Source organism: Buteo buteo, chromosome 25 (genome assembly GCF_964188355.1).
Source record: "Buteo buteo chromosome 25, bButBut1.hap1.1, whole genome shotgun sequence".
In the NCBI taxonomy this organism is placed as follows: Eukaryota; Metazoa; Chordata; class Aves; order Accipitriformes; family Accipitridae; genus Buteo; species Buteo buteo.
This window is the reverse complement of record NC_134195.1, coordinates 2,371,856-2,393,913: the sequence shown is the minus strand read 5'-3', so window position 1 is coordinate 2,393,913 and position 22,058 is coordinate 2,371,856. Positions and strand designations below refer to the sequence as shown.

Genomic DNA, 22,058 nt, shown 5'->3' with positions numbered 1-22,058 from the left:
GACTTGTAAGTATGTATAATGGAAAAAACACACAACAACAAAGTTTTATTAGAATGGTCGAATACTATTTCTTAATTCCTGTAGAGTATCACCGGAGGAAACTGGAATATGCAGAAAACAAAACCAAGAAACTTCAGTCTGTCTCCAACCTACCTCACTTTGTATGAAAATAACCTTCAGGAAAGATTTTATATAGCAGTATTGCATATATTGCAGAAAAAAATGTAGTCTCATTGCAGAATATAAGAAACAGTTTTCAATTAATTCTACAATGTAACTTACTGAAAGAGCTAAAGGAAAACATAAGGTATTCAATTTAGAATTCTATCCAGAAACCACTCTCTATCCTGTTTTCCTTTAAATAAGTAAACACATTTTTACATGCAAAATAAAAAGTTGTCTGCTTATGAGGTAGTTTGTTCCTCTTGCTACTGTGTTCCTCCTGAAATCCAGATGCATCATCACAGTATTTTTTTCAAAAACAGTTCCAATTTAATATTTCTAATTGCAAGTTATGCATTTTTCTTCATTGCATTAATAAAGGGAAAAACATCTTCCATATTTACCTTTTCCCCTCAAACTACCTTCTCCAGAAGCTTTTTGAGTGGAAACACAAAATTTCTTGACACACAAAAGGGAGATGGGTACAATACACTTGCATTGTTTGGATTAAAAGTTCCTATAAGTACAAACCCATTACTCTGAAATCTTAATTATGGGAAGTGTGAAATCAGCACAAAGCGCCTAAGCATTCTACGCAGCCTTGCAGCGGAAGAGGAAGGCTAACGCTCACCTAACGCTCTGAATTGCTTTGCAGAGGCTCTCTAGGATACCCGCACTGCGACTGCGGCGATGTCCTGTGCAGCCTGGAGTGGGTTTGAAACTACAGAAAGTCCCATAATATTGGAACACCAAATGAAAGAAAACGGTGGCGTTTCTGTGCACTCAGCCTCCTTTGTAAGAATCTGTGAACACTGCTACCAACTCAGATGGTAAAGCCCACGGTTTTCGCCTTTAATTTGGCTTCTTTAAATTGCCAACATTGCAAAAGAAAGGAGAAACAGCTCTGGGTTCCCTGCACAGCAGAACTGCAAGGAAATACAGATCTTCTCATGTGTAGCTTATGAGTTTAGTGAGGAAAGAACTTCAGCACTTATCCAATCTGTGCAGGAGGAACAACTCTCTCCTGGACCAGTACCAATTTCTGTGAGCTTTGCAGCAAACTCCCCACACCGCTCATGTTCCAGTTTTGTCTGAATTTCCCTTTTTGTTAGCTGGCTTTTTTAGCTGGCTACCTATACTCTCTTCTGAAAAGAAACGTGACTGCAAGTATATTCAGTAACAGATTCAAACACTCATTCCATTCTCTGTTATCTACTTACATTTTATTACAGACTAATATGAAACCATCTCATATTCATACTAGTTTTAATTACTTGTGAGCAAACTTAAACCAGTCTTGAATGTTTATATTTATTGCAAGCAGATTCATGTCTCCTGCTTATATATTCTACATAAGGATCCAAAATGTGACTGAATATAAACAAGTTATATTTGGTTATCTACAGAAATAAAAGTTAAAAATAGCACTGAAAAGAAACTTTACAGTAATGTATTCACACAGACTCTTCAAATCAAATAAATGAAGTGGTATAGGATAATCTAAATATTAGATTTGAAGGCTGATTTATTTTTAAATAAATGCACCTATAATTGTACAGTTAAAAATAAGTGTCAGTATTTGGTGCTGATGACTACAGACATCGTTAATGTTTAATGCACAGATAACTACCCCCCACCCCCCATACAGCAACTTTCGCAGATTCTACTTTACATTAGATCATGAAAGGACATTTAAAATGCAATGCGTACATAGCACAGAATTTATGTCAGAGACAGCGCAGATTAAAATTCTGTGAATTTTCATAAGGTAAAAAATTAAAGCTCTATAAACTGATTTTTAGATTGTTCTGCAAAGTAGAATCACAGACTTTTTCACTTCTGTAATACTTTCACAAATTTCCATTAAAGCTTTTGTAACAGAGACAGTAGCATGAGCACAATGATCCCACTGGCTTCCAAAAGAAAAGTAGTGCAGTTGCTCAGTTAAGCTATTTTTTCCTTTTATATTTGCAAGCCAGTTGGGTCAAGACAAACAGGCTAATGCAAGCAAGAAAGTAAACTGTAAGCTTTTACATTAAGTGGCTGAACAAACACTTATTGTACATGGTAAAGCAAAAAGGATCTTTTGCCAAAAGCCACTGCAGGAATATATGAACTTCAGTGGCTGAAAAGCTTGAAATACTTTCTAAGTCTTCACATACATTTGGTTAGCGCTTACCAGTTTCAAGACATTTATAGGAGCAGTTATGGAGACACTATGCTGTTAAAGCTGCAACAATTTAAACAAGGCAAGTTAGGAAGTTATATAGGTTTTTATACTTTTCCCCTTTAATTCTTTTTTTTTAATACATGAAAAGCTGTCTCCTTTCAGTGTCCCATCTGTAATAAAACATTCTAATGCATTTTGCTCTAACTTCTACTTTTTCATCTTTGTATCGTCTGATCCATTTACAACGAAACTCCAAGTTAACACCTGCTGCAGTGGACTAGGTTTGCATGGCAACAGTGACAGGGACTGAAGCAAAAGCACATCAAGTGAAACCAAGCTGATGTCTTATAGTTTTTTCCATTAAATGGTCTATTTTAACAAAGCAGAAAAACTTTTAAAGGTAAAAGTATTGCTAAATCAAAGCAGAAACTTCCACTTAAATTCAAGCATTCCTTCTCCTCCAAAAAATGACACGTTGAACTAAAATTTCCCAAGCACGTGTATAGGTGTTCCAACCTGGATAACTTTGTCAGTAATTTATCAGTGCAGGGCTACATGAAGTTTGCAATGAACTGCTTTGTTAGTAGGCAGAACAGGAATGCAGCATTTTCAAAAACATTAAGCAAAAATCTCCTTATTTAAGGCTAAAAGATGGAACTCAGAGAAGTAAAAAAGCAGGAGGCCTTATAGAGTAAAAAAGCTAGCAGTAATAGTACAGCACTGGAAGTACAGCGCTCTAATGGCCGCTATCACAAACACCAACAAAACATCGATAGTTTGGGTGAGACTGACAGAGCAAGAGACCTATATTTCTAATTTGACATTCATTAGAATTTTAACATTCAGCCACAACTCCACTCTAAGCTAAATTTAAGTGGCCAAAACTCATAGTTATAAAAAAAGCCTTCAAAACATATACTTAAAAAAAATAGAAATGGTGTGTTAACAAATGTATGCGTAAAACAGATTTATAAATAGCTACAGTATGAAAAATATTTCAGTGCAAAGGCAATTTTAAGATTTCTAAAAAATACATTACAAATAATTTGTTAACTACACACAAGAAATTTGTCACTGCTACTGGTATAAAATTTATACCCATATTAACTTTTTAAAAATATATACACCAGTGTTTTATGTAGGGGACGGTTCTAACTGACCAACATTCAAGTCTGCAATGGCAAGTATATGTACACACACCCACACACGTATGCATGTATTTGAAAATGTTACTGCTATGAGGACATTCTTTGAAACTTAAAAGTGCTACATGTTAAATGGTAAAAATACCTTCACCTGTGGTGCTCACTGTTAGACTTCTTAAAATTCTCTTATCTTTGGTATACTGAAAATTTCACAACCCACTTTACAATCTCTGCTCGTCCCAGGGCATTTTAAGAATATTTCACTGTTTGTTTAATGCAAAAATCACTCGGAATATTGTGAGGACACTTCCTAGGAAGTTGATTTTTCTTTTCTTAAAAAGTAAATTAGTAAGTAAACCATTTTGCCTCTGTTTTTTTGTTGGTTGTTTTTTTTAGACACAAAAAGGGAAATAATTTTTCTCTGCCACCCCACTCCATTCGAAAGACAACTAACAATATCTCGGCCAGGTCTTCCAATAAAGGCTGCAGCTCTGATTCCAAATATTTTGTTTTCACATTGAAGTAAATTTTTAGCTAATGTCCTCCCAGAGGTATTTAATGACTATGGTTATTAACCAGTTCTAACCACCAGGCCGAACCTGATTGACATCAGATTCCTCCTTCAGATATTTTTGCACCCCAAAATAAAACACTGGACTAAAGAAACAAGACAAGGACACAGCTAATAGTTGAATTAGTGCAAGGTACCATAAACTTAGCAGAGAAAACAGAAGTGCAAGTTGGCTGTCGTTCTTCAAGTCACTCAGACAGAATCCTCACAGTCAAACTAGTTTCTCTATCATGACTACGGTTCAACTGTTGGTGAGCAGCCGTGTGCCACCTCGTGGTTTGCTTGCAAAAGTTAACGGTTGTGTGCTTTGTAATACATCTACCAAGCCGATAAGCCAGTATTTAGCCATACACACAAAAAAATAGCAGAATTAAGAGGATGAATCCAGATAGTAAAAGACACTTCTTTGGAAAACCAGCCTTTTTTCTTCTAAGGAAAAAAATGTGTCAAAAAAACCCTTAATATATAATACTTTCTGCTATGCCTATTTTACAATCACAGGGATAGGAAGTGGGAAGACTGGGTACTCTGCTTCTTTGACAAATTCACAAAAACCTTTTAGGCAAAACGCTTACATTCAGTTTTGGAGCAGATATCAACCTTGATGACATTTACCTGTTTAACAGCCAACTTGACTTCATACAGTGTGCACATACTTCACGCAAGGATTACTTTGCCTATCTTTCTACCGGGGAAACGAACTGAAAACCAGACATAGCCCTGATTTGGCCACTTACAAGGAAGTGAACATTAGAGAGTGTTTCTTGAAAGCAGATTTGCACAGAGGAAACACCAGTTTGTTCTACAGAAAGAGCAAAGAAAAAGGACAGAGGAAAATCAGAAACAGCACTTGTTAAATACGCTTTAGGAGACTTTCATTGGAGATAACTGAGGTCATTGCTTCTGGCTGAAAATTAAAACTGTTGATCCTCAAAATGTAGGTCACTGACTGAAACTATGCACTTCAAGTAACAAAGAAAATGACTAAAGATGACAGAAGCAGTAAATGCACAAAAGTCTTGACACAGGATGAAGAGAATTTTTAGTGCTACCAGTCTCACAGTACCAGACTGTGCAGATTGTTCATTGCTCCAGTAGTTCAAAACATAAAAAGAGGCCTACTGGCCTGGAAGGGTTCATACTTCTAGCTCTTGATCCTGTTTGTCTGAACACTACCTCAGACAGCAAAAGCCACATACAGTTTAATATATTTCTGTGACATGTTTGTTTCCTGAAAAAAAGAAATAAACAAAACTACAGTTTTTAAAGGCTTGACTTGGTGTTCTGTCATACAGACGTTTCCAAACCTGACCCACTGTAGCGGTAGCCTGCACTGGAACGGCAATGCTTATTATTGGAATAGCCAAAGACAGACGGAAGTACTGAATAATCAACGCCTCTCCAGTGCGTAAACATCATTTTTTTAGAATGAGAATTAGACCTTCTTGCTGGGGAATTGCTGCAGTCACTGCTCCTGTATCTTGGGCTTTTCAGACAGGCAAGAGGTGTGAATTCCGAGATGTGCTCCCGACAGTGCCTCGATGCATTCTGTTAAAAAGGAAAAAAACCCAAATACATAGTAAATAGATGATTTTGGAGCTAAAAGTCTACCATTGTGTCCCTTCATAGGGCCATTGGCATAATAATGCCTTTCACTAGATCACCACTCTGGCTGTTTGTTTCATGTGAAGGTATAACCCCTCATGTTGAGCAATCTCAACCACTTTCAATATGATTAGTTTTATACGAAAACCTACAGAACCAGGCATAATTTTACACATAATCTCTAAACCTGATAATGGGGCTCTTCAGAGAACAGATGAAGACAGAGAGTCTGCTTTCAAGTTGAATTGTTTTAAATCGAGTTTATTTCATTTTGCAATCTCTCTTGGTACATCTTTTTATCGCTGAACTTCTTTAGTCAGGACTTCTTATGGGGAATTTTAAGACAGAACAGATTCAAGGTCTTTGCCCTCTACTTCCAAGGAGAGGGAATTCTTTACAGGCCGTTTGTGCTAATAGATGAAAGTTCCAGAGCTTTAATGCACTTGCTTTGTACTTGTACTAAGCCATATCTGATTTCGGACTTAAGCTTAGGTTACACGTTGCATCTATATAGGCAATTTATACTACACATCACAATACTACCTTGCTCTAATCGTCCATTAAAATTTATCTGTACCACTTAATTGCTCCACACTCTGGCAGAATCGACACTTCCACTCAGGAAATACTCAGGCCTACAGTAACACCACGGCTGCCTGACAAGACCCTGGAACACGTGCACAAACTACAAGAAAATTAGCACAGCAGTTTCCCCAATGAATTTATCTAATTCTTCTCACTAAATGCACATATAATTTCCAGGTATAGAGATTATGTGACAGTATTTAAGATACAAATGCATTATAAGCATGATTCAAATCAATGTTATCAAACACTCTCTCCAAGAATAGTATATAAGCCAGGTAATTCTCTGTTCTTAATCATCCCCTTCCTCCTTCCCTGTTAACAGCAACCCAGTAGTAAAGGGGACAAAAGCACAAAATAAATATTAATGAGGTAGCGTACAGAAGTTTGGCTGAGATTTAATAATACACTTTTAATGCCAATCACAAGCTTGAAACACTACTTTTGCATAACCGAGAGCAATCAGAAAGCTCTCTTACAACAGTTACTCTTGGAAAAGTCAGCAACCTATACCAAACTGCTCACTAACAGTGAGGTCTGGGTTCTTTTAAACACACATATAGACCAAATACCAACATTAATGCAGAAAAATGTAGATAATCAGGTAACAGATTAGCAGACTTTGTTTTGGAAATGTCAGAGAGAGTAGTCATGCACTGTATGGTAGCTATTTTTCCTATTCTTCCAGCTAGAAAGTGAAGCATTTTAGTTATCATATGTATTTCCAAAAATAAAATCATGTGTTTTCCACACATAGCTCCAAGGAAAGCACTTTCAATCTGCCATGCCTGAGGCTACTCAATAAAGCTGGGGTTTTCTACTACTACTTGTCTAGCAGTCTTTAAAAGCAAATCAAGGCACCCCCCAACTACCTTGAAGCCCTACAGCCCACACCTGCACATTACATCGCATCTGTCCTCTTCACACATGGGTACTTTGCACCTTAATTCTTCATGTGCTGCTTTTGGGGTCAGGAGAGCACGAAGGGACTGGAGCAGATACGGCATCCAGGTGGGAACGTGACTGAGTAAAAAGCATACCTTCGTACCTACACTTGTTCGTGTAATCAGTGGCGTGGCAAGATGACGTACAGCAGAGAACGTCATTCTGCTGCCCTAACATTTGGAGGATTTGGGAGCTCGCCCCTCCTGCTGCTGGCTCAGGTACTTGGCAAGTCTACCGCGCTCCTCTCCTGATCCGGGGCAGCGATGCCGCAGGCACCGGTCTGTACAGAACGCCTTACTAGGGCAGATGGTGTCGGACGTACAGCCCGTCTCCTGACCCGAGGTCCTATTCACAAGTACCTCGCTTGCTTTTCCGCAGTTATCTGCCTGTTGTACTGTCTGCATTTGGTCTATATGTGTATTCAAGAGCATGAGAGGTGATGGATAAACTGCTTGTGTGTGAGAATTACTTCTGACTCCTTGTATTTTACACTGTGGTGTAATGGAAGTACACTCTGCAATAACGACTGCGGTTCTTACAGGAGCAACGTCACACAACACTATACATAACACAATGTGTTTACAGGACTTTAATAGGGGTATATTGATTCAGTGTTTTGCTTTACATGAGTAAGTGTCCGAGACAAAAAGATCTTACCTGTGGCATGGAACATCTCTTGCAAAAACTAGGCTTTCCAAGTAAAACATAATGATTTTGTATCAATATTGATAAAGTACATCAAAAACTCTGGAGGAAACAGTTGATTTGTGAATAGCACAGTTCACCAATAGAAATTAATCCAAACTGGTGACACGTACAGTACTGTTACCTAGCTTTGATCTAATTATGGCTCGGAAGCTGAAAGGTTTCCTTCAAGAAGTGGCCCATCGCTGTTCGCCAGTGCATTTAGGGCTGTTTTATGTCTCATACTCTTCTGCAAGGATGAGGAAAAACAGTGAGACTCTTGCTGAATACAAGAGGGAAATGTGAATGAATTGTACCATTTGGTACAAATGTAACTATTGTAGCAAAGTCCTGTAAAAGTGAGGGATTTTCTGATAGATTTAAAAAGGAAAAGTTATCCAGTGTAAAAAAGGTTTCTGTTTCTTGATCCTGAGGTTAATCCTTTGAGCCACTCTGAGGATGTTTTAAATTCCATTTCAAACTCTGTTAAAAATACCTGATGACTCTCAAAAGCACTTAACTGTACCATGACCAAGTACCATGGGCTCTGCATCCTGCCCCTCTGACAATAACCTGGACCAAGTGGGAGAGGTCCCCGTGATATGAAGCCAAATCGACTCCAAATTAAGGAGCGGACACCCTGCTTCACTACTCCCCAGAAAAGCGGGTACGCTGAAGGGAGTGCTACACACGGAGGTGACGGGGCCAGTGCTAACGAAGGCTGACTTACAGCTTAGTCATTACACCGCGGGGAGAGAGGGCAGGGGAGTCACCGAGGTAACTTCTTCCACGGGATTCAAATAGTGCAACAGCAAGATCCATTTCTTTGTTTTCCAACAAGGGGAGCCCAACACACGAAAAAGGCAACAGCTTGCTGATGACCAGCTTTCCAAGAGCCCCGCGTGGTTGTTGCAGAGCAGCTAAGCCCATTGAGGAAGGGAAGAATGATGAATCCCCAGAGAGGCTTCCCCAGGCAAAAGTACCACTTTGGGTTTCCCCAAGCGCAGCACAGGGTAGAGATCTTGTAACAAAGCTGATGGGCTGATCTTGTGACTGAAGTGAAAGCGAAGTACAAAAACATTAGGCAGAAGCGAAGAAAAAAAAGAAAAATATTTCTTAAAAAGGGATGAAAGCACAGAAGTTATTTACAGCTCAGAATCTAAACACCTGGTATTTCAGCTACAAAATATTTGGGATTGCTGAAACACTGTCAATCACAGTAACAATTATAAAAATGAAAAGAGGACAATTTAAAGTGAATTTGTATTTTCCCTAACAGAGCTGTTGAGCTTCTGCTATTAATGAAAGAATAAAGGAAAAGGAAACATAATTAATGTAGATTGGATATATTAAAAAAAAAAATCCATACCCTCTTGCTTTTTAGAAGTATAGGCTGAAAGAAACCTCACAGCTGCACAATTTCAAGTTAAATCACAAAATTGAGCTTCTTTCATTGAGCCAAAGAGTCACTGGGACTGCATGTATGACAGACATGAGCAGATTTTGACCAAAATTACCAAAAGACAACAGATTCCTCCAAAGCTTTTGCAGAATTAAGTGGTTTAGCCCAAGAAAGACAACAGTTCATATGTGTGTGTATATAAATATACATGCACATATACATATACTTGTATGTACATATATGTATTTGTATATACACATATGTATATATGTGTGTGTACAGATTTTTCTCTCTCACAGAAAAGCTCTCCCAAAACAGAACTAGATCTTGGATGTTTACAAACTTCTGAATGATAATGATGGTAAGCAATCATCCACCACACACTGGAGTGACTTTCAAATAACTGAAAAACTCAGAAGCGTAAGAATTGCTTCAAAGGCTTTATATGATCTTAATTGCCTGAGAAGAACTAATTTAGTAACCTGGGAGGTGGCTGCTGGTCCTAGGTTAATCTTGTCAACTGTCCCAGAAGCCCTTCCTTACAAAGAAGCAATATAGCTTATAGGAATGCAGTAAGTTTAAAAATAATTGGTTACAAGCTCAGTTCAAGCCAATCCTAAAGCACTTAAAAGCCAATTTTAGCCAGAATTTTCAATAGTAAAAAAAAACTTTGTGTAGTTTCCCTGTGACTTACATAATTACACTCATTTTTATTGACTATACATTTTTGAAGGGGGAAAGAATGAGGAAATATATTTATCTTCACTGGTTAATAAATCAAGATCTAAAATCTGCAATGGAAACCAACAGTCTTCTAGTATTAAGTTAAAAATAGTTTTCTTGCAGACTCTAGGGAAGCCAAGATTTACTAGCATTTCTTCTACTTTTGTATTATATTAAATGTCATAAACTTCTGGATCTTGAGCTCTTTTCTTTCTAGGAAGAGCACAGAATTTCATGAAATGGAATATAAAGAAAGCTCAGCTTCAAAATGCATGCTGGAAATAACTTATTAATGAAAAAAGTTGTATTTTCTTCTATCCCAACGGAGCAGATATATTAATATATTCCAAAGATCACTTAAATGGCTTCCAGTACCACATTTTCTACATGATGCTAGTAACATCAGCATAATCAGAATTATCACTTCTTTGTGTGGCAACTATTCCATTTACTCAGGTACAATGCAAACATGACATGCATTCACCTACAGATAGACCAATGATTAAAACAGGGACCTAAGAATCCTAGATTCTTGAGGCAGAAACTATGTAAAATTCAGTAACAACAGTGACAAAAATGGTAGTGACAGACTGTGACAATAATTCATAGAATCTTTGAGATAAGCAAACGGAAGAAGGAAAAAACTATACTAAAAAGTATTCTTCTTCAAAATATAGTTGATGTGAATCAGAAATGGAGATAATGAGTACGGTAAATAACTTCTGATGATAAACTTTTTACTGTCCTTTGAATGAAATGGCCAAGCATGCAGAAAGGCAGAAAAAAGTCACCTTTTGTTCCATTAGAAACTTAGACTGCTTGAAGTCTGAGAAAGCATAAAGATGGTGGACTGCTCAACAGAAAGGCACTGATGTTTAGTCTGATTTCCCCAGAAGATTGTAGGAAGCAACCGTGCACATCATTTATGTTTAAAGCAAGGTAGCAGTTATTTAGACAAAGCGGATTGGAAGACAGGAAGAAACAAAGAGAGGGAAGAAGAAACACAAGGCATATATCTGGTTAAAAGTCAAAGATTTTCTAAATATTAAAAAATGAATATTGCCAGTGCTAAGCCCAAAGTCTGCTTTACAACTGATTCATTTTCCAGCACTAATATACAATGTCTGTAAGAAATGCTGTAATACCTTTGTTTGGGGCTTTTGTTTGCTAGCTTGTTTCTTTGCATTAACCCCTCCTCTTTCTCTCTCTTCAGACTTTTAAATTAAGCATGCACAACCTATACTGAGATCAACTTCTTCCACAAATAGCATATATGGCAAAGAGACATCTATTAAAGATATCAAAATAGAAAAAGCTAAATGCTGAACTGCCTGGGAATGCTTTTCTGCTAATCTTTATTCTTTCCTCTCCCCCTGAGGTGGGGCATCTTAACAACCGTACATTCAAGGAATACAGAACAATGGCAAGGGGGTTACTTTGCAGGTACGAGAGAAGAATTTTTTACCTTTGCCAAAGGGGAAATTTTGCTTTCCTTGGAAGCAAAGTATCTTCTCGAATAAACATCAAAATGCTAACTAATCCCTACACACACAGTTGCTGGTAACTCATTATTTTAACCTACCAGTGTCAGTTGATGGGCTGAAAAGGACACGGGCAGTAACATTAAGTTTTATGTTCAACACCTCTACTGTCCTTCACTTTCTAATGTATATAATATATGAAAGTTTGTTGGGGTGAAAAATACAGGTAACGTTTTCTATTGAGGTTGCTTTGATGGCCCCAGAACAGTACCACGCTTCCCACAGAACCTGGCTTCCCTTTCAGCCTCAGCAGAGCAGACCTGTATTTACAGAGTAGTTTCTCCTTCGGGGCTCATTAGAAGAAAGGAGACAACAGATCTTAAAATACTCTTCCCATTGGCACAGCAAGACACATTTACATAGAAATAATGTGTCAGAACAGGCAAAATGTAAGTTGAAATATAAAAGAGGAAAAAATGATGAATAGAATATGAGTAAGTTTTAATACATATGTTTTTGTAACAGGCACAGCATCAGTATAAAATAGTTTCCTAAGAAAGTATTATACTGCACAGATCATGCAATATGAATGTTGGCATGAGTTTACTACATATCCCTTACCAGCATCCTATATATTAATCACATTTATTTTAAGTGTATAAATTCTAGATTTGTTCAATAATAAACACACATGCAGTTGTCGAGTCCCTCGGTATAGGATTGCAAATGCTTGTGCAAATCCCTACTTTAAGGGGGATTTCAGTAAAACCACATGCTCTCTTCCTACCAGTTTTATTTTGAGCTTAGGTTATTTTAGCTGGTTTTCCATTTTAGAGAACTAAGCTCAGCTTGCATGGTAAATGCTAAAACGACCACATTAGAGTTTCATTTATGCAGTAAAATGACTTGGTATGAAAGACAATGACTTCAGTTCAGGGGTGCGGGCAGTGCCTCTGAATACTCTACAACAGCAGGAACAACTGCTGTCCAGGCCAATGCAAGTGCCTCCTATCTGGCCTCACGGAGATCCTGATCCCCTTGCCCTTCTTATCTCCTCAAATCAGGAATCCTGTTGAGCCATGTACCTGTCTCCCACCATCCTCATCAGCCGATTTCCCTGTGGTTGCTGGTAGAGGCACAGGGGTTGCCCCAGGATTCAGGTAAATACCACCACGTAAACAGTTGGCAGCGTCTTTCACCATACCACTCAGAAGTGGCTGGTATACAACTGGTGACACACACCACAGGTGGGGAACCTCTATTCTAATCTGGTCTCTAACCTTGAAAGAGGTCTCATTATTAGAGACTTGTGATACAAAAAACTAACTTCACAACGAAAAATATTTTTACCTGGATTCTTTCTGTTGCTGTAGGCCACAACTGTCTGCATAAGACCTTCTTGAGAACATCTGGAAGAAGGCTGACAGTTATGAGCAGAATTATACCCAGCCATGCAGGACCACTAGACAGCATTTGCATGAACACATAATACATCCTCTGATAATTGAGAAAAGGCCTAGTAGGAAAAAGATTAAAGAGATTATTACACTTCAATACACAAGAGAAAGAGTGGCAATGTTAAATATAAAAATTATGACAGTAATGAAATACTTCAGGTTCAACTTCCCAGTTTGTGGGAGTTCATCCATCCCAGTTTTCTCAAGAAGAGATCTAAACATGCGCTGACTAGAGATAACTACCTTCCTCGTGCCTTCCAGGCTGCAGGAAATATCATGCTGTCCTCCTTCCCACACTGCCTCTCCCTTGCAAAGATAACTAAGTTACATTCTTATCCTGTTAACGCTTTTTCATCTACTCCTTATCCTGCCCCAGATACTTCCCACCTTTCTTCTCAGCATCCCACCCATCACTTCCCTCCTCTTCCCCAACACACACTCATTTGTAATGTATGCTCAGAGCAAGGCGCGCTGACCACAGCTTTTTTCTGGATGTCTCAAGCTCCCCTAAGCATCTCTGATGGTTTCATGCTATGCTCCCTAACCTACTCACCACATTTTTATCTGCCCCCACTTTCACCACCTTCGCTTCCGTGTTCCACTGTATCTCCATGGCAGTTTTATGGTCGTTAAAATGCCATCACTGTACAGTTATGGGCACCAGAGACCATGTTTACTGAGAGCAAAGATCAACGGACAGTTTGTAGCAACACTGCAGTGTAAAGCCATCCTACCAGTAGGGCAGTCTCCTGCTAGTTTCCAAAATTTGATAGAAGTCTTTACATTCTATAAAGGTAATCAAATTAAAATACATGGCTGCATGTAAATAGTCACATCTCTAATATACAGCAAGGCTGACTACAGAACATTATCAGGGAAAGTGTCACTTCTGCAAACTGTTTTCATTCTGATGCTGAAGAAACTGAGATCTGATCTTACTGGGGAAAAAAAAGAAGAGGCTACTGCATATCCAAGGAGCTGACAGGTAGTTACTCATTTGCAAAGGGCACACTGAAATACAAATCCTTACTCCAAATTAAATAGCACCTTAATCATGATGCAACAGTTAGTCTCTGCTTTCTCTCTGGTGCCTCAAAACGTTTACTTATGCATACAAAGTAGAACAGCTCCCGCAGAAGAGGTCAGAAAAGATAACCTTGTAACTGGGTGCTCTACAGGTGAGAAACACAAACTTGAGCTCCTGATGGCAATCGTGCATAGTAAGAACTTGGAACTTCTTTCAACTTGATCTCCTACCCAAAAATTTCAGTTTCAAGTACACAGAATGTTTTAATAGAAAAAAAGCCACCAAAACAAACCACTGTCAACCAGCTATGTACTAAGAGTTATACTAATTCTTAAAAAGCTTCTTACCAACAGTAGAACAAGTAGGTGCTCAGGCATCTACAGTACATCTACTTTGCTAAAGAAGGGGGCAAATATTGACCTCAAACAGAGGACTCCTGGCCATCCACACAACTTCCACGTGAGTTCCACTCCCTGGCTCTAGTTCAGACCGCTACAGCCAGTTCCCTCCAAGATCAGCTCAGCAGGCGGGGACTAGCCCCGAGCTGCATAGTCCTGATCTACTCTGGGATGTTTTGCCTCAGATCAGCAGCCCCAGCTCCTTGAACCAACCCTTGGACTGCTTTTGACTGACACGGCTGAGATGGCCCCAGTGGCAGTCTGAGATCTGATATTCTTCTCTAAGAAAATTTTAGCAGACATTCAGTGAAAGAAGAGCTGAGCATCCTCTAATTAGCATTACTGATGCTTTTAAAATGTGATTGCTATTGGGAGTTCTGCAATATATAAAAGCTAAATTTCATTCTGTTTGGGACAAAAAGGTGAAATACGTAACAACTTTATGTTTCTGAAACAACATTTGCAATGCAATTTATATTAGGGTTCATACCAAATAATTCCTCCCCAGAGCAGAGAAAAGATAATGTAGAATACCAGTGACCCCCAGATCATGAAGTGATTTATCCACGTCCAATAGTGTGTATCTAGTGCAAGCTGAAAAAAAACAAACAAGATTATATGGTCTTATTAATATGTAGAGGCAACAGAATACTCAGCAGGAGATGAAATAAAATGACACTGTTTGAAAAAAGGGAAGGATTCTACCCAGAACTAGCTAAAAAACCTTTTTCAATTTTGAGCACAGTTAAGAAGGCAGAGATAGCAAAATCTGTATTTAATTTAACTAATACAATGACATATGGTCATAGAGAGAAATGAATATAAATAACCAGCAATTTGAAAGCAAGCTCTAAGGAAGTTTCAATGGATAAAATACAGCATACCTTACCTTCAATGTAACTGTGAATACAAGCACAGTGAACACCAGTGTTCCAAAGGTCCAGTTTCCAAACATCTATAAAAAATGGTCCAAAACACTTATAGGTAATATTGTCCACAACTTTGTGAATTGTACAGAATAAACCTCTTAAAGCTATGTACTGCTTTGTATCAGGAACAGACACTTAAAGCAAAACCACTGAATTCTTACATGATCTACCCAGTGCAAACTGGTTTGGTCTCTTGCCCTCGTGTGTACACACTTCAGACTTCATACAGACAGGAAAAAACCACAATCAATGCACTCAACCTTAAGTTAGTTCACAGGTATGTTTCTTAATAAAAATCAAGTGTAGCACAGTTAACAAATCACTGAGATTTACAAATGAACTGCAGTAATTTCATCAATCTTCTTGGACACCGTCTTTTCTCTGATCTCCCTTCTCTGCTGTCCTTGGTATCCTACAATCTCTTGGAGGTTCAACAGCACGTTATACAGATGAGTAACAGTGTAAGAAAGTATGTGGTAACCATAAAAGCCATTAAGTACGTAAATGTTCAACATACATTTTAGGATAAAACACTTTTGAATCGTTGATTTTCTCCCCACCTGCGTAATGAAACTAAAACACTTCAGCTTTTCAAGTGGGCAGAAGCAATCATTAATGCTGATGGAGGGAAGAACTGGTGGTGAATATGGTCACAGAGGATTGCCTGGACTGCAGCAGCTATGAGATGACCAAGTTCAGGATCCAGAGAAATGTTGGCAGAGTAAGCAACAGAGTTAGGACACTGTATTTTAGGAGAAGAGACTTTGGTTGACTCAGGGTATTGCACCCATGAAAAAGAAGGGTGCCCAAGAGAGCTGAATGATTTTGAAAGAGACAGCTGCTGAGATGTCACGAACTCTCCTGCAGGAGGACATGGAATTTCAGCAGAAGACCCAGTTGGCCAAGCAGGACATTTCTCAACAAACAAAAAGGCAAAATGGGAGCTTACAAGAGATGACAATATGGGCAGGCAGCAAATGGATAGCGTAAAAGCATTACTTGGGTACAGAGGAACAAAACCACAGATGAAGCCCGGCTCAAACTAAGATTAGTGAGAGGTGTTGAGGGCGACAAAAAGGATATTTACAGGTATTCTTGTTTCAAAGGGAAAATATAAGTCCACTGATGGAGTGGTAAGACAAACTAGTGGAAGGTGTTAAAGAAAATCCTTAAGTATTCATACCCTGGATATTAGTCTTCACGAGCAAAACCTGCTCCTTGCATTTACCAGCAAAGCTCAGGAACAAAAGGAACAGGCAACAGTGTGGGAGCAACGGGTTAAGGAGGGAGAGCCATGGATGCAATCTATTTTGAATTTAGCAAGGCATTTGAGACTCGTCTCAGACAGCATTCTCATTTGGAAGGTAAGGAAGCAGGGGCAGGGTAAACAGATTACTACTTGAGTTGAAAACTGGCTGAACCACTGGACTCAGCAGTTTGGTGATCAATGTCCTTGATGTTCAGTTGGCTGCTGGTAACCAGTGAACCACACTAGGGACTGATACTGGGGTTGATACTGTTGAGTATCTCTGTCAGTGGCCTGGATGGTGACAGAGAGAGCATCACGAGCAAATTGCGAGGTGATAAAAAAATAGAGAATAGGTGACATAATGAATGGCAGGGTTTCAATCCAGAGGGACCTCGCTGATTTGAGAAGTGGGCTAACAGATATCTCATGAAATTAAATAAGGAAAAGTGCAAAGTTTTCCACCTATGGAGGAGTAACACCATATATTGGAACTGACTGGCTGAGCAATGCCCCTGCTGGAAAGGAAGTTGCAGTGGGGTTCCAGTGGACTCCGGGTTGCATACCAACCTATACTGCGCTCTCTCTATACATCAGGGAAATGGCAAACTGAGCTGTATTGGGAGAACATGGCCACTGAAGAAAGGTTATTAATCCCATCTACTCAGCTACAGTGAGCTTGAACCTGGAACACTGTGCCCAGTTTTGGGCCCCTCAGTTCAGGAAGGACGTGAAAAAAATTGGAAAGGATCAAGTGGCAGGCAACCAAGGTGGTTAGCAGTCTGTAGCTCTCCTGTGAAAAGAGGTTAATGGACTTAATTAGTCTGGTGAAGGGGAGGTTAAGGAACAACCTAGTAGCTGCCCACAAAGATTTGAAGAACAACTACAAAGATGAAGAAATGGAATAGACCTCTCTTCAGCTACAAGAAAAATTCTGCTTAGGTATTAGGAGAAATTTTTTCACTGCAAAGGCAGAAAAACATTGAAACAGGTTGCCCAGGAATCTCCATCCTCAAGGATACGCAAAACGTGAAAAAGGCTAGACAAAGCCTTGAGCAACTTGACTTTAATTAGCCCTGCACAAAGCAGGGAGTTGAACTGGATCACCTCCAGGGTCGTTTCCTATCTACATTATTCTATATGAGCTCACCCAGTATTAGATGACGGGGATCCACGTGGGCAAGGGATTGCACAAACGTGCTGCCGTGGGAAAAACTCTGACTGGAGACCACGGCCAGCCACAAGACAGAAATCTGTAGGAAGCTAGGCTGAGATAATCTGATCAACTGAGAATGGAAAATAATTTAAAAATAAACAAAAGACTGGCTGAAAGACTCATTATTCTAAGTAACTGTTTCATTATTTTAAAATTACTCAATGTGTGACCATGTGTACAGAACACAAGATGAAGTGCAGAAAACCTTCGGCATTTTGACCTTTTACTTTGATATGTAATATAATTTTATAGGGTCATGCCATCGCTACAACATTTTGTGTGCCCTAAGAAAAATCAGTGCAGTTAAAACTGGAAAGGAATCTAGTTCAGGAACTTCAAATTATGCCATTTATCTACTTTCTTCTTACAGTTAAATTTTACAATACTCGCATGTTGTATCTGGCATCTCCCAGAAAGCCTAGTGTCAATCTAAGTTTCTGCATGCTGAACAGATGTGTCTGTATTTCCAATGAAAGCTGCCAGATTAAACAAAAAAATTGAGACAACTTTCCCCTGTCTCTAGACACGAAAAAGGCTAGATAGAAAGCATGAGGCTGCAACCAAACCCTTCAACTACCTATCTCTTTGGCTCAGAAAAAGGTCATACCACAGGGACACCAGACTCCCCAAGACTGCTAATTTGGCACAGAGAAAGGTAAGCAGAGCAATATGGGACGGTGTGAGTTACAAAAACTCACAATGTATTTTCAGCATTGAGTATCTCAAGATACCACTCATGTCTTCAGGCTGTGAATCATTCTTTCGGAAGTCTGTGTGCTAACATCTAATTTATTAACAAATATTTTTCTATGCTCTGCTCCCAGCCTATCCAAGACTTCCCCTCCTCCTTTTGTGACCATATTTGTTATCTTCCATGTTCCAATTCATCATTCTACTCACCTCTCTTCCTTCCTGCTGTTTTCTATTTCCTACTCTGTTATTCCTTTTAACTTAAGTTTTCCTACCTATCTCTGAACCCAGCTTAACAACTATATTTAATTCACTCCACATCAAATGCTAAAATAAAAAAATCACACAGGAAATACATTTTATTATATGGGTAAAGTAAGATGACATTTACAATCTGCAGTTACATCTATGGTGCCTTCTTTTCTTCTTACCCTCCTTACGTAGTTGGTCTCTGACTGTATGTTTTTACACCACCAACCATGATGTCATATCCAAAGTGGAACACCATATACAAAGCAATATAACAAATTAATAACAATTAATAAGAGATAAATCTTTGGCATCTTAGTTTCATTTACCAGGAAATGTCTGAGGCAGGCATTTATGAAGTATATCTCAGTGATTAAAAGAACACTTTTCTATTCTTCTAGTAATATCAGTTTACAGCATGCAAACAGTTTTGAACAAATTTCTAAATACTAAGAAACATCCTGGGGGGGGATTACGTTTGGAAGCAAGCTTAATGGTACGTAAATTTTAGTCTGACACAGACATCAATCTAAGTGAAAGACATTGACTATCTTCACTTTTTACTAGTTTTGCAACAATGGTGATTTGTTCATTTCTGGAAGGAAAGAAGAATTCAAAATTTTTGCTTCAACACCCATTTTAACAATTCAGAACCTAATTTGAATCATCTTATATCATTTATGGTATTAGTGTTACCTTCAGCCCTTTTATCCCCTTTCCTGCTTTCTACCTTCTCCCTGTTCCATAATAACATACTGTTGTGGTAAACCTTTCAAATCTTCAAATCTTCCACTGAGTTTTTCCAGATGTGAGCATAATTTAAATACTTGGAAACAACCATCAGCACCAACTAGCATTCATGTATGTATGGAACTCACGCATGTATTCCTGAACACTAACATTTTCAAGCCTTTAAATCTAAAACTGCAACTCAGTATCTGTAAGTTTTATACATACACACAAGCATGCGTGCTGGATAACAATGAATTTTCTAACCCTCTCTGACACTCAGGAGTCAGAATGTCTCATCAAACAACACATTTTATCATCAAATATTAACATGGGTATGTAGTTGTAGATATAAACATTCAAAATTTGGAGATTAGGCACTAGTCTGGCTTTAGAGCTTTATCAAGAAGAATTTGATTGAATGTGTGCAACAGCAGTAGACTAAAATTTCAAAAAGGAACCCAGTCAGAATATCTGCAATACCAACCATTTATAAAATGTGTACAGGTATGAGAAGTCTAATTTTCAGGACTATAAATATAAGCTGATGCAGAATTCTGAACATCTAACAGAGCATAATGGTACCAGGAGAAGAAGTGCTGCAGTGTGCAGTTATGTCTAATGGAAATTCATTCTGTCCTTAGAAAAGCTCTTTCTAACAAAGTGTTCCCTCACACACTAGAAGTTCATTTCCCTGATAAATGTCACAAAGATGGTATTTAATGGTATTTGAATATTGCATTCCTAGCAAACATGTACGTTACATATAGGCAACAAAATTGTGCAGTTTATTTTCTCTCTCATTTTGAGGGTCTTTTCTAAAGCCATTCAAGCACTTTATAGCATAAAGTGTAATAAATTTTCTATAGCAGAGAGACAATCAGCAACAAAATGTAGGTTACAAAAAAGCATAGAACAAAACAACAAAATGTAAGGAAGCAAAAAGCCTACTTAGTTTTTAAAGTTCATGGCTCTTTACCATACCTCACATACCTTATAGTCTATATAAGTTCTTTATATTTTAAGTACTTATAAAGTAGCAATAAAGAACATTTCTATCTATAGGTTTAAGTGATATTTTGAAATAATTACAGGAAATATTTAACTGCTCTTTAACAGTTTAATTAAAGAACAGTGAAAGATGAAATGGATATCACGACAAATCCACAATAGTCTTACCATGTGAGTGCTGGTTGTCATTAGCTGAGGATAGGAAGAGAAGCAAGTAGCAAAAAGAAAAAAAGCACACAAATAAAATAGACCAAAATATCAATGGGTAAAATAAATAAAATGCAAAAGTCTTAGAATTTGCATTCATGTGACTGCAAAGCAAGTAGAGATAGATTATTTTAAGCTGCCATATGTCAAAAATAATTAAAATATTAAAAAGCTTGTTATATTTAATCTCTTTTCTCATCATTCATAACTACTCTACCAAAAGTCCTTTGATATGTTAATCAGATATTCATCAGATGCATGTTAAGCACGAAACAGAAAAGTTACTATGTAAATTCTGAAGGAATACTCGGAATTTACTATGTATATTTCTCCTAAGTTGTATCTAGCCCTGTGCCTCTACAGATACACAGAATTCCTATTCCATAGTTTGGACTTTGCTAAACAGATAACCCATCTATCTCACTATAACTCATAAAACAGTTATCAGCTGTGCTGGAAATCTTGAAAAAAAACAATTAAAACTACGTTCATAGCACAATCGACATTAAAAAAATTACTTCTGATTGACTTATCAAATCCAACACTAACCTGTCCATTGCTGGTCACAACTGTGTTGTCAAACAAGAAATAGGCACCAAAGAAAAATACCACAGCATCAAACACTCCTAGGAATGTCCAATAAATAAATGCACGCCAGCGCAGCAAAGCATTCTTGGCAACATCTCTGTGTAAAATAAGATACACACATTCATTATCTGCATGTTCAAAAATCCTAGAAAAATGATGTCACTCATATTGGGTTTTTTGAAGGAAAAACAATTAAGAGATTACATGTATAACCACTACATTTCCACAAGACAACTGTCTACCATTTCACATCCAAATCCTTCCTGAACGTCTCCTCTTTCTTTTTTTTTTATTTAATTTTTACTAAATCCTTTTAACTGCTGCCTATAATTCTGCTTATTTCAACTGTATGGTAAATTCCCCTGTGCTGCACCCATTTACTTTTCAATCTTTTTACAGAAGGTATCTGTTTTCCAGTATTTGCTGCGCATGTGATGATCCACTGTAGATTTTAAATGGAAACACTAGAGGTCTCTGGAGACTTTGCTTTATTTCCCATGGGGCACTTTTATACAGAATATTGTAACAAAGCAAAATATTAATTTTATGTGGAACATGCGAAACAAGGATTTTGCAGTTGAGTTGATTCTTCAGGTCAAATTGGATTTCTTGAATGCTTTCCCACAAAAAAATACAGGGATTGGTCAACAATAGAACTGTTCACTAGCATGCATTTTCTTATTACAGAAAAATTTAAATATTACAACTTTAGTTCTTGCCCACAGAATGAGTATATATCAACTTGGCATATAGCATAAGCCACATCAGAGTAAATCAGAACACAGTTAAATGAAAACCCTGAACTACAGAAACATTTACTACCAAGAATACTTTTACC

General features: G+C 38.0%; 1 protein-coding gene across 3 annotated transcripts in view; it reads right to left on the bottom strand.

The window, feature by feature from the left end:
* Positions 1–1,264: 1,264 nt before the first annotated feature.
* Positions 1,265–22,058, bottom strand: part of ATP11A (ATPase phospholipid transporting 11A) — a 130,295-nt gene continuing 109,501 nt past the window's right edge. The window contains exons 25-30 of one of the 3 annotated variants that reach the window (XM_075057697.1): positions 21,182–21,317; positions 15,245–15,310; positions 14,846–14,949; positions 12,824–12,989; positions 10,784–10,872; positions 5,489–5,596 (exon numbers count right to left, since the gene is read on the bottom strand). In XM_075057697.1, the coding sequence (XP_074913798.1) occupies positions 10,795–10,872; positions 12,824–12,989; positions 14,846–14,949; positions 15,245–15,310; positions 21,182–21,317 (550 nt within the window). In that variant the 3' untranslated portion in view covers positions 5,489–5,596; positions 10,784–10,794. Of the gene's footprint in view, positions 5,597–8,001; positions 8,118–10,783; positions 10,873–12,823; positions 12,990–14,845; positions 14,950–15,244; positions 15,311–21,181; positions 21,318–22,058 lie in introns of all 3 variants that reach the window. The other 2 variants (XM_075057696.1, XM_075057695.1) reach the window with 2 other exon arrangements.